At 35.9% G+C, this 13,708-nt stretch overlaps 1 protein-coding gene and 1 pseudogene across 1 annotated transcript; both read right to left on the bottom strand.

Moving 5' to 3' along the window:
• Nucleotides 1–844: 844 nt before the first annotated feature.
• LOC125873335 (uncharacterized) lies at nt 845–7,447 on the bottom strand. Its single transcript, XM_049554248.1, has 4 exons — nt 7,286–7,447; nt 5,780–5,956; nt 2,460–3,503; nt 845–1,207 (listed from the first exon to the last, which is right to left on the bottom strand). Exons 1-3 carry the CDS (start codon nt 7,298–7,300, stop codon nt 2,538–2,540), a joined length of 1,158 nt encoding a protein of 385 aa, XP_049410205.1. The 5' UTR covers nt 7,301–7,447; the 3' UTR covers nt 845–1,207; nt 2,460–2,537.
• A 689-nt stretch (nt 7,448–8,136) lies between these two features.
• Nucleotides 8,137–13,308, bottom strand: LOC125873339 (glutamine-dependent NAD(+) synthetase-like; annotated as a pseudogene).
• Between the last annotated feature and the right edge of the window lie 400 nt (nt 13,309–13,708).

Consider the following 13,708-nt stretch of genomic DNA (forward strand, 5'->3'; position numbering starts at 1 on the left):
ATAGTTTAGATGTGTTGGGTTTTGACCATTTAATTTTTCTTTTATTAATAATCAGGCTATTGTGCTTAATTCATCTTTTATCCCTATGGATAAAAGTTGATTACTCTTAATTTTTTTAGTTTGTCACCTAATATTCCGTATTCACTTTGGAGCTCAACTAATTTAGATTTACACTCTCTTCCAAAGGAGATTCTATTTTTAAGGCTCAAATAGGAGACCCTTGATAAAAAATAACGACGTACTTACCCCTCTAATACAATCTTTTGATTATAAAATTATGTTAGTGAAATATTTCAAAGACATAATACTATCAGAAGAGACAAACTATCAATACTATGAATATAGGAATCAGCAGATGTAAAAATTATCTGGTGTTTTGTCTTCTCGATCGAGATTGGGTTAGCGAGGAAACAACAATGGATGTTCCTATGTACCACATTAATTCAATCACACAGTTGAACAAATGAACAGGGGTTAACAATAAACTACCAAAAATGTGATTCTTTATCAACAGAAGTATTCCATCAGTTATCTTTGAAAGTCCCATTCTTAATCAATAGATACATTTCACAATTAAATATGTAAAAGAATGATTAAAAGGACAGTTCAGTGCACTAAGCCCTCGCTATGCACAGGTCCAAGAAAGGGCCGGACCAAAATGATCTGTTGTACACAGAGTTTGCATTTATGCAAAAAACTGTTTCTACAACTCAAACCCATGATTTCCAGGTTACATGAAAATAATTGTACCAGTTATGGAAATGCTCTCCTAAAAGGATGATCAAAGAGGAAAGATGAACATCATTAAGTTTGAAAGGTACATAATATACAAGGTTAGCATCCAAATCCAAACAAAACAATAATAATAGTTAACCTACTGGATAACAGAGGTGGATCCAGGAGTTGAAGTTTACAAGTTCCTACAGTGATCTCAAGTTAATATACAATAAAAACTAGGTTCACTAATTAGTGGATTTCTTGGTACAAATACATGATCTGGGAAAAAGTTAATCCGGTGCATTAAGGCTAGATACGGCCTCTGCTGGACATGTAAACAATCAATTGGATCGTGCATCTCACTCGTAAACCTCCATCCTAAATGACATGATGGATCTCAGAGATAGCTGACAGAAGACATTCCTTATTTTATAGCACAGAAGACATGGCGCACACAATTTCACTAGAACTTCTTAGACAAACACCTTAGCTGCAGAGAACAAACAGGGAAGATATGAGCAACCAAGAGACGAACAATATATTTTCAGAAACCATAAACTAGTTTAACATGTTAACAGTCATCAAAATTTGCAGCACGCCAACAAAAATAGGGCAATATGATAACATTACTTAACAGTACTGAGAATTAAACCAGCATAAGAGTTGATAAATTCATTATTCCTAAATGTTCTTTCTCGAAAAATTTATCCTGATGGAATATTCCAACTTCCATAACATCTTTCTATGAAGAAGCTTACTAGCGTGTTCGACCAAACTATTGAGAAACTAGAAGTGTGCTTATTTTTCTGTTTTGGCAAAGAAACTGAAAAATAGTTTCTCCTTATGAGTAGCACCATACGCTGTTTTTTGTTTTTTGAAGACAAAGTACCCTTAGCATTTGGATGAAAACTAATGTCATGCATTGTTAACAACCCATCTATGACCAAAGTCTCATAAACATGCTCCCTCTCTCTATTTTGTGAACTTATCTTTTGTATTTTAATGCAAAGAAGTTGAATAACTAGAGTCTCATAATGCATATATCAAATCAATTTACCTATTCAAAACATATTAATTATAAAGTGAATCTTTACATGTCATTTTGTGTAGTTCAACGCAAAAAGATACTTTGGAAAGATTGGTCAAACACAAAAAACTTCTACAATATTATCCAAAAGTTCTTCTAGTGAAACTTCACTTGACATAAAGTCCTCAAAATAAACAAGTTCCGAATTTGGTCGACTAAACTATAAACATAGTCCTTTTTAAGGTTTGGTCTTTCCCACTAGAACGATGCATCCTTAGTATAAACTTTGTAAATGCTAGGAACTGATGAAATTGTGGAAGGCAGTCAGTAAGTCCAGAAAGCAGATAACCTTAATGGAGTTGCAACATATTCTCAGAACTCCTGGCAAATTCCCCACAAAGATCTAAAAATAGACAGAACTTCCAAGTTTTCTAGGTATTAAAACTTTTAGATAACCAAAAAGACATCAAATTTGACACCTCTCCTTTCTCTTGTTTCATTTTGGATGGGAAAAAAGCACATTATAACAATTGGTCGAGCTCTACCAGCCTGCCTTCTCATACCAAAAATTATACATACCGTCACATTCATGTGAGGGAACACTTGCTACATATATCAAATTGAAGGTATACCAGTTAAATTAGTATATAAACAGAGATAGGTATACAACATAATTATCAACTGATCAAAGGGAACAAATAAGCAAATAACCAACCTGTTGAGCAACCTAATGCCATTTGCCAACTGTCCTGAGATGATTCTGTCACTGAACTCATCCTGTGTCTCAAAAAGACTATCTAGTTTCACACTTTTTTTTTGTTTGAGAGCTCTTTGCAATTGAAGCTTTCTCATCAGATACACTCAACAATTCTCTTTTCCTCTTTCTTTGGTATGTGTACTTAAACACTCTATCATTTAGAGGTTGGCTAGGGACCCGATTTTTTACATCAGTCACCCTTGACTCTGACTTTAACAGTTGACTGCAAAGATCTTTTATAAAGAACAACTGATTGCAAACATTTTCAATATCTTCTTCTGAAAGATCCATCTTTCCCATCAACTCCTCATGCTCATCTATTGCATAATGAACACCAGAAGCCTCAATAGACTGCGGTTTATTATCAGAACTTTCTGCATATCCCATCTCTATGCCTTGTTCACCTTTTCCTGTGGACAATCTTTGGGCCATCTCAGAAGGATCTTCACTTGCAGCATCGCCTCTTGCTACAGTTGAATCATCTGTCAAGAAATTATTGGTTGGCATGTTTTCCAACTTCAAAGAATGTTCAGAAAATGTTTCATTTTGAATGATTTCCCTATCTGCCAGGTTTCCTTCAGCAGCATGAATTATCTGCGTATGTCCATTTTGGTATAACTCTAGCACTTTGCCTGTCAAACTTAAATCCAAACTAGCAACAGAACAGTTTCCGGGGTTAACCTTTGTATGACAAGAATGGTAGCCCTCAGTTTTCTGGTTCATACTGTCAACTTCCATGTTAGAAGTTGTCACTGAATCATCCTGAGATTCTGGAGGCAATACAACTGTGTTGTCCTTTGTCAGTTCTCTAGGATCAGTACTATCAACATCCAGCAATTGCTTTTCTTCTTTCTCTTTGCTGGCAACTTTCTCAAGTTCAGCTTGAACTTCTCTCAACTCAACCCTGAGATCACTTACAATATCTTCTGCTTCCTCAAGTTGAGCTTCAAGTTCTTCAATCTTCCTCTGTTGACTCAACGATGTCAACTCTGCTTCAATAATCTGTCAATAAGATATGGAAAAAATATAAATAGTGGATACTGGCAATGAATATGTTTGCAAGATGCCTTCTAGATGAATGATATATAAAGAAAGGAGAAAAGTTAAAGTTAGTTACATCTACTAAATAATTGGCCAGAGGGGAATTGGGAATAAAAGAAGTTTCTTTTGTAACTGAGAATCAATGAAGCTTTGTAAAATCAGAATGGGAAGAACTGGCATTTATCTCTCCTTATTAAAAAATAGAAATAAAAAAGGCTCAGTTTTATCTTATTATTTTTTGATAAATCCATTATTTCAGTCCTCGAATAACAATAACACTATTGTCATTACTCAATGTCTCTATGCAACAAGATTGGCGATGTTGCAAGTGTCTACCAATCAATACCACTGCCAATCCTTGGTAAATCGACTCCGGTGCCACTCATCATATCGCAACGGAGCCGCACAACGTACAATCGTATCACGACAACAAGGATGTCAACGTGCACGATGGTAACAAATCCATATCACATATTGGCTCTACTGACATACAAGAATCAAATTATATTTTATATCTGTTTCCAAAACTATGTCAGGATAATCTAACATCTGTTGGATGTTTTCCTTTTCATTTTGTTGTGAAGAATCTGAAAACTCAGACATCGTTGGCATGCGGCTGGAACAAAAGTGGATTGCATGAGTGGCCCATTCACCTCCACAAGCTCACATGTAAGCTCATTAACATCCATTTTATAAATTGACACTGAAAAGCTCTAAACCGCTTTAAATTATTTGAAGTGATTTGTCTTGTTCTATCTCTTGATAAAAACTTGTATTATTGCATCTTTGTTGATCAATACACAAACACTTCGCTCTACACACTAAAAAGGTAAAAATGAAGTCAAATAGCTTTTTCAAAAAATTCATCCGTAGGTAGTAAAACATTTTGATACCAAAATTTGAACATCTTTTTACTCCATCCTATATGCCTTGGCATCGTTACATTATTGAAACTCCAAGAACATTTTTATGTGAGGAAGAATTAGGAATCAATCAAATCACCCAAGTAGGATTCATTGAGTTCAGATTCAGAGCTGACTATCTTCGACACTTTTTTGGTCCTTAGCATGTCACCATGTTGCTTATCTAAAAATGTCTACTCACCTCACTTTTAAATAATTACTCCCCCTTTCAAAATTATTTGACAAGACAGAAGACTGCCTCTCAACGAACTTGCTTATGTTAGCCCTGACTTAAACTATACTCCAAAAATAAACATGAACCCAAATCTACCTCATGTGTTCATCTCAGATTTTTCTCCACCTTGGACCTAATCTTTGGGTTATAGCGAGTATAGCCTACTCCTGTGTATTAATCAATAAAGATGCCATAATAAACCTCACGGGGTCTTATATACCATGTCACGTCTAGGGTGTACTTTGGGTCGTGACACACACCCCACTTAGGCTTTTGGCCTATGTTTGCTATTCAAACAAACCAATGCTTAGAATAGGATTTAAGGGTGAGAAGTTAGGGACATATTTTGTTCAAGAGGTTTCAATGAGGTTGACAAGAAAGGTTTTAGGCTCAAATGCTGCCAAAATGGTTGCACACCTTCACAAGGTAGTTACAAAAGGTATGAAGATTTGGGTTCCCTCTCAAATAAATAAATTATCAAGCGATAAAATTGAACAAGCCCCCATTTAGAACTTATCAGAGTGATTTGTGAGACGAATGTTGATGTGCTTTAGTAGACAAACAAGAACTACAAAAGATAAAAGTGTCTTGCTCAGAGAATGGTAGCAAGAAGTTATTCAAGATGTACTTAAGAACTCTAAAGTGGGATGACCAAGTGGAAATGGGAGTTGCATTGGAGGACATGTGCACTTGTGGAGGAAAATGAGACACTCATACAGTCCATATCTTTTGGCTGCATGCCAATGACGTCTTTGTTTTCAGGTCTTCACAACAAAATGGAAAGGAAAAAATTCACAGAGGTTAAATTTTCCTTAACGTAATTTTGAAATAAAGATAAGATTATGTTTGATAGTTGGAGAGCACAGAGTGTGTGTTAGCTTAAAATCATTATTTGATGCTTATAACTTAAGTGTCAATATTCTGAGGATTGGTTGTAGTATTGAAAAGTGTGAGATATAGTTGGCTTTGGCTTCAAATTGATTGTGGGACTAAGATCAGCAGACACTTGCAACATGGTCAATTTTGGTTTGAGCAAAGAACACCAGTGCTGTTAGTGAAAAAATTTCATGGCCAAATGCCTAGTGTTCAATAGAGTTCACCTTAGAATCCATCATCTCTCTGAGCTTCATCAGCGTCATTAGCCCCTTTTCTTTCACCACTTGGAGCTCCTCTTGAAAACATTGAGCTTTCTGTTCCGACACCATAATCCTCGTCGCTGCTTCTTTCTCTGTGTTCAAGACTACATCCGTATACGCCTTTTCTAAAGCTATTAATCTCTGTAACCCAAAAAAAACATTAACAAATGTAACAAAAACACCAATATACTCATTGCAATCTCACTAGTGGAGTCTGGGGAGGTTACGATGTTAACAAATGAAACAACAACGATAACATACTCAGTGCAATCACACAAGTGGATTCTGGGGAGGTTACGACGTTAACACATGAAACAACAACAATAATATACTCGGTGCAATCTCACAAGTGGAGTCTAGGGAGGTTACAATGTTAACAAATGAAACAACAACAATAACATACTCGGTGCAATCTCACAAGTGGAGTCTAGGAAGGTCACAATGTTGACAAATGAAACAACAACAATAACATACTCGGTGCAATCACAAGTGGAGTCTAGGGAGGTTACAATGTTAACAAATGAAACAACAAGAATAACATACTCGGTGCAATCTCACAAGTGGAGCCTGGGGAGGTTAAAATGAACGTACACCTTACCACTGCATTAGACCAAGTGGCGCAACCGAAATTTTCATTAATGAGTTTCTAAATATGAATAAGTAAACACATGAAGAAATCGAAGGCGATTTCAATATCTACTATCTATACATAAAAAATAGTTTTAACCATGTATAAATTCGAATAAACCCCTTCAGCCCTACTTGGTTCCGCCCCAACTTAGATTTTACCACACTACCCTTTTTTTATGACCGTGGTATTCGGACCAACTTTCACGCGCTTGGACTAATTCCACAGGATACCTGTCACCGACCCAACTTAGACCTTACCACACTACCTTTTTTTATGACCGTGGTATTCAAACCAACTTTCATGCACGTCGACTAATTCCACGGGATAGCTGCCACCGCCCCAACTTAGACCTTACCACACTACCTTCTTTTTTTTTGTGACCGTGGTGTCCGGGCCAACTTTTGTGCCACCTCCACACACCAGGAATAAATATCAGGTAACTCTGTCCATCAAGGCTAGAACAATTGGGAAAAAATCAACTAGTGTTTTTAGTCTCCGTTAGTTTTGAACCTGAGACCTCAAATTTCTCAACCACTTTGATTGACCACTACGACACACCCTTGGGTGCCTTACCACACTACCTTTGTGAGGTAGAGAACACGATTATTAGAAAATAAGACAGTAAAAACTAAGATTTAAAGCAAATGAAGCAACAGATAGTAACAAACACATACAAAAATTATCAAAAAAATATATCACTAAATTTACAACTAATTAATACTACTACTCCTCAAACCTTAATCCTAAACTCGTTCTGTTATACTCCAACATAATATAAGAAAATAAAAATAACATTTATCATAAAAATGAAAACATGCAAAAAAAAAAAAGATTGTCACCTCGTCGGCATCCATTGCTGTTTCCTTGAACTAAGCACAAAGCTGTCGTTTGAGGTTTTCCAGACCGAAATGTGAAGAACAAAATTTACGAAGGTGGTTTTTTTGCTTAATAAGAAAACAGGATGAAATTGTTTTGCTTTAGTAAATTACTCAAATACCCCTGAAAACGAATTAAAGTACATTATTGTCACTGGTACTGTCAGTACATGAGGAAAAAATGGAGGGAAAAGCGAATCTAGAGCGGCAACGGCCTAAAAATATTTGTTTCTTTAGAAAATGTTAAACGCAATTCACAAAAAAATAAAAAGTGTTTAATATAATCATTTTAAAAAAGAAAATGCAAGTTTGAATCAAACTAATATGAATTAATGGTAAAACAAATACTTTTAAACTATCACTTTTTTGGGAGTTTTATACTTCAATTATCACTCAATGTTAAGTTGATTTAACTAACATACGGCTATTGTCAATTGGGAATAAATATTTGGCTAACTCCATGTCAAGGTGCATATTAATAGTGATAGTTTAAATAGGTAAATAGAACAATGAATCATTAAATAGTTAAAGTCTATTTTTTAACCATTAATTCAACTATTTTGCTTCTTTCATAACTGGATAAAGTAAATAACTTGTTGTAAAAGGTAAAAACATGCTTAAAAAAAACTGCTAATGTATAAAAAGTTAAAATAGATTACTTGGTTGGTCTTTGATTCAGGTGATTGGTCAAAGAGTTTTGGTTTAACTGATTCATTTTTCTATCTTGTAGTAGTTGTTGTTTTGTATCAATCTTGGCCACATACAAAATGAGCAACACAAGAAAAAAGTGACATTTTCATCTCTTGTGCGTAAAAATAAAGATCTCTTGGAAAGCATTTAAAATCCAGTTTCTCCTATTCAGCTGGATGTTGAGCTAAATCATCAAAGTTAGAATGAAACGCAAGCCCTTTAATCTCCCAAGCCAGTTGCCACAACACCCATTTCTCTATCACCATTCACCAGCAAACTTATCAATCTTTCAAAGTTGATAAGGCTGGCTAACTTTGTACAGAAGCTGCCGCAGATCAAACCTGTTGTTGTCTTTGGGTGAATAACGTAACTCTGCAAGACGAGAAACTTTATATGACTTATCTGATAAACAATCTTATGTAGAAACTATAAAGAACTTCTAATGCCTACATAGTTGACATCAACTTGCTTGGGATTGAGGCGAAAATGATGATGATGCTTCTCTAATGAAAGTATGGAACACAGAACAATAGCATTACATTGTCCAAATCCTTTATACTGGCTCTGACTACTTGGCTTTAAGGTACATGGATATGGGAACGAGTAGGCAGGCATTCAGTACGGGTATGTATCTCTCTCTCTTTTTAAGGAGGATCAACAGTGTTCTACTTACCCTCTAGAGTGACTCGAACCACTTGAGCAAGCCTCCCTTGTCCGTCTATTGATGGAATGGAATAGTACTTCACTTTGTCAGCCACCTCTGCACGCGTCAACTTTGTGCCCATTTGAACACAGATTCTGCAATATGATTCAGTAAGTTGTCAAGGACTACGAAACCTGTGGAAGAAATGATCCTACGGCAAGTCTGCTTCCATAGACTTACAGAATGAGAGGACAAATCTTAAACATTGATACGGACAGGTCCACAGCGAAAAATCTTCCACAACCTTCCATACACTGAAAGTTCACCATAGGTCATACCCTTATCCATTTCATCCAGTTGTTTCACAAATATTGTAATGAAGAATAAGAACTCTCCATAGTGATTTATTAGTGAAGGATAAGAAAATACTAGAAACAGGAAACAATGATCACACGCAAGACTAGAAAAGGCATTAGAAACTGAAAATAGGCAGTACACTGAATCAATACCTGACTATAATTTGAACGTATAGGTTCCACTTCAGCAGTAAGTGGTGCAGCTACAATCTTTGTCGAGAATGAGTAACCGAGATGAATGGCAGCCCATTTCAGAAATGTTTGAAGATCCATCTTACTGATGCTTCCAATTGGATATCTATATCTGCTGAGCTACAATCATACAGCAAATATAGACAGTTATCACCTGAATAAGTGTTAGAAAAAAAAGAGAGAGATGCACTAATATACAATTCAATCTGTTTATCAACATGCTCTACAAGCACAGAAGATCAAAATACAAGGAGAGTTCAAGCCAGCTGCAAATAAATTCAAACAGTTGTTGCTAGGTGGCCCAAAAATCGTCTGTTGACTGATTCAACAAAAAAAATTTCTACCTTTGTTAAGTAACCACATAATCCTTCATCCATCCACATTGGATCTACCAAAACTAGATAAAAACCAGATTTATTATGAAGCCACGGTAGCAGAGATGCTAACATGAACACTAAGACCATTCAAACGCGAGCTTGAATGTTTTGCTACCCTAAGGGGTTGTTTGGTATTGGGGATGGGACAAAGTGATCCCATGGGATTAGTAATCTCAAATGGTGGGATAAATAATCTCGGGACTAACTAATACATGTTCAATGTCTGATCCCCCATCTACCTAACTGAGAAGCAATTACTTGGTCTTTATTTCAGAAATGGTTCTTCTTAGTCCAACCAACTATTAGTTGGCTAAACAATATGAGGGTAAAGGTTTCAGTTCCTGCATAAAGCTAATAATTAGATAAGGGTAAAATTTATCACATTATTACCTTGTAGTGTGGACTTTCCAGTGAGTGTTTGAAACATAAAATATAGTGAAGAGACCAAAATTACAGAGGCCAGGATCTATCTCATTAGACAACACCTTTGCCCGATTTTTTGTGGCTTCTGAACCGTCACACACATAAACAACACTGTTTGGCTCAATAATCAATTCAAATAAATCATTTTCAGCATAGAGTTATGATAGAACACTGTGTTGGTATTCTCCAGAAGTGAGGAAACCCTTAGGACTTCTCCGCTGAAGGTGACATATATGAATCAATAGAAAAGGCATGAAATTGTTAGCTACCTTGAAGACGATAACTTGGTGAACAATTCCTATCAATGGGAATGTTCTAGATGCAGAGAAGAGTTCAGAGAATTAACAAATTATGAACTGCATTGCATATTAGAAGTTCTGTACATGTATATATACAACAAGAGAATATACAGCTAAGCTGTAACTAATCTAACTGCCTTCTTGATAACTAATCCTCTAACTTCTAATTATTTACACAGTAATCCCTTACTTCCTATGTAATGCCTTCTTCAATAGAAATCTTATAGTAGATCATCTGCTTACAGTTGGAGATGATCATTCTCTTTCTAATTTCATCCGCCAGTAAAAGTAAAAAACTTGCAAAATTTAAACCCTTAAAGTTCAGATCAAAGGTGTCATTAGACTCTACGGGAATATTCACTTCTCGGAATTTTAATGAGTCCTTGATATTAGAGAATGAATGTCATTTAAGAAAAAATCTAAGTAGGGTTGACTCCTAGAATTCATGAGGTTGGTTGTCAGCTTTGGTTTAGCACAGTGTTTTGGACGGCGAAAGGCGACAAACGGAGACAAGGGTCTGACTCGCCTCGCCTCTTGCCAAAGGTGCAATGGTGATCGCCTTTGGGAACACTGGTTTAGCAGGCAGTAGCACAACAGGTCTAGCCGAGATTTCATGATGACCAAATTCACATCTTTGCAATGTTCAAATGTTCTACATGTATTAAAATTACTAAAAGGGCTCTCAATTCTGGACCAGAAATATGCTGCCCAAGGCAAGGCAATAAAAAAGCCATTTGCAAATTGAAAATGAGCAAAGCAACTTTAAAGTAGTAAATTATTACTACAGTTGTAATTAGAGAACACCTATAAATCAGAATAGAAAATCTGATAAAGGAGAAAATAGTGGCACTTTGCTGATTTTATTGCCTATTTTCAGATCCCATAAAAAGTAAAAACAGTATAAACAACGTGCTCAGCAAATTCTTTGCTTCCCGTTGAAAACTAACCATCAGTGAATTTGCCAATTCAAATGTCATCATCTTTTACCTGTTCATCGCCATTTGCAATTTCTGCATTGACATCACCGGTGAGTAAACTACAGAGAAAACAAAGCTAAGTGCTGTTTACTTTTACCTTTAACAATAAGGTAGACAATCTGACCAGCTCAATGCAATTTATCAGTCAGAATAGCGTAAATGAAGACAGGGTACATGTATTACAGGACATGCACGGATAGGATAATAAAAATCCTTGCCAGCTCTAGAACACTATAGACGGAAATTAGCTGATGTGTAGCGGAAACCTGACCACTAGTGTGACAAATCAAGGATCCCCTCAAAATTTGGCCATGCTGTAGCATTTTCAGTTTAACTACACCATGGGAAGTTCAATTCCAAAATTATATAAGTGAGACCATTCTTTAGTAACTAGAACATTTTAACAAAGCAGACCTCCACACGTACCATGTTTTCTCGGTAACAATTCACCAAATATGAATCCAGTTAATAATTTGAGTAATCAAACAGCACCAGTAATTATCTATCATTTTTTCACTGAAGGATGCTGTTGGTTCATGTAGGAAACTACCAAAGGTTCAAGCGACTACACGGATAGGGGAACATAATCACTGCAATTTCATTCTTCTCAGCAACTACAACGAAACCTTTACATGACAGCAATGTGATTGTCATACACTAGCTACAAAAAAAACAGGAAAATAGCTAGAACTCAACAATATAGATGTTTAGAAGGGAAGAGAATCTTGTTTTTAATTTGTGTATAAAAAATCAGAATTACTGATTTCAATAAACTTTGCAAAAACACGAAGTAACCAAAGCTTAATAAACCAGTAAGAATAGATGAACAGAAATTAATTGACAAAACTAAAATCTGTAATAAACGTACCACAATCTGGAAAAAACAGAATCAGAAAAAGATCAAGCCCACTGAATGCACAGTGTCCCCTTAAGGAAATTATTCCCCTCTAGTATCCGAGGTTTGATTTGGAATATGTCCTCCCAGGATAGAATGATCTCAATCACCAGTGTATTGATACCCAAAACGCTAGTGTCAGCGAACCACTCAACAGCAGTAAAGTACACGAAGAAATTTTGTGCAGAAGAAGAAGAAGAAGAAATCAGAAAAATTCGTAAGGAATAAATCTGAAGAATCAATGTATTTATAGGCAAGAGGAACTGGTTCCGAAAGGTTGCAATCCTTTCAGAATCCACACGACCATTCATGAAAGTTTGCAACCTTTCAAACGGTCATGGCTGTTTCTGAAAGTTGCAACCTTTCAGAACAGTCACTGCGGGAAATTTAAATAAAACGGGAAAGATTTAAATAAAACGGGTCGCGCGTGGATCTGAGTTGGGTCGGGTCAATTAACTAATTAATTGAATCGGTTAATTAACTAATTAAAACGTTGGCCATTTAATTTAATTAATTAACTAAAATAATTAAAACAAACTTTGTCCAAAAAATAATCTCTCGATCGATCATTTTTCCAAATCCAAAGCCAAAGTCGAGCGAGCGACGACGGCAGCGCGAGGGGGGTCCCTCTTTCCAACCCTTTTAACAATTAATAGGAGTGTTTCTATATTTGAACTCTCCTATTTTTCTTTTCACCACCGATGAGGGACAAATGTCTTTTCAATGTCTTTTTAATAAAGCATAAGAGGACTTTTCAAGTTCTCCACTTTTCAAGTTCCCAACTTTTTCCAAGTTCCTCTTTCATCTTTCCTCAATTTCCCATTAACTCTTGCTACATACCCAACAAATCCAATAAACCTTTTACTACAAGATGTCACATTGAAAAACTATAGCAACAAGGAAGGAACTATCAGCACCACCAGACACTGGAAGCAAAAATCCAGATGCACCACTTACTCTTAGATAATCCCATAGCCAGCAAGAGGTTCAAGTGCTATATCCTCCTCGTATCTAATCTGGAAACAGAAAGCAATTCACTAAACAAACTTAATTAAGAAACGCTGAATACACCAGACAGTACCAAAGGGGAAGTAAGAACCATTATCACTTGATATACAATGATAAAGAGAAATACAATAAAGACTTGATAAACTCAAATACACCAAATTAGAACGAACAAAGCAAAACAGACAATTCTTTTACACTCTTGGTTTGGTTTTGATATGTAACTTTAAAGTCTGTTAAAAATTGGTTTGCTTTTGGTTTAGGCAAAAACAGGATCACCAAAACTATGCACATTTAGCAGTCCTCAAGATGCTATTTTTGTTTACCATCGGATTTCTCAGTAGTTGCCATCATTTGCTATCCACATCTTTGGCCTTATCATGACTATTTTCCTGTTTAGGCACAACATTTGACAGTTGTAATGTTCTGAATCTGATAACAGTCACATATACTGAAGCTACATAAACATAATATGCCATCAGTCCAATCTCCCACCCGCAAGTTTATGGAAACTTTACAAAGGAGGGAAA

This window comes from Solanum stenotomum, chromosome 8 (assembly GCF_019186545.1).
Source record: "Solanum stenotomum isolate F172 chromosome 8, ASM1918654v1, whole genome shotgun sequence".
Taxonomy (NCBI): Eukaryota; Viridiplantae; Streptophyta; class Magnoliopsida; order Solanales; family Solanaceae; genus Solanum; species Solanum stenotomum.

What these genes read in the sequence shown, in the direction of transcription:
- LOC125873335 (XM_049554248.1), bottom strand. An exon ending in GAGAGATGATGGATTCTAAG is followed by an intron (nt 3,504 to 5,779) that starts GTGAACTCTATT and finishes TCTTATTGACAG; the next exon opens with ATTATTGAAGCAGAGTTGAC.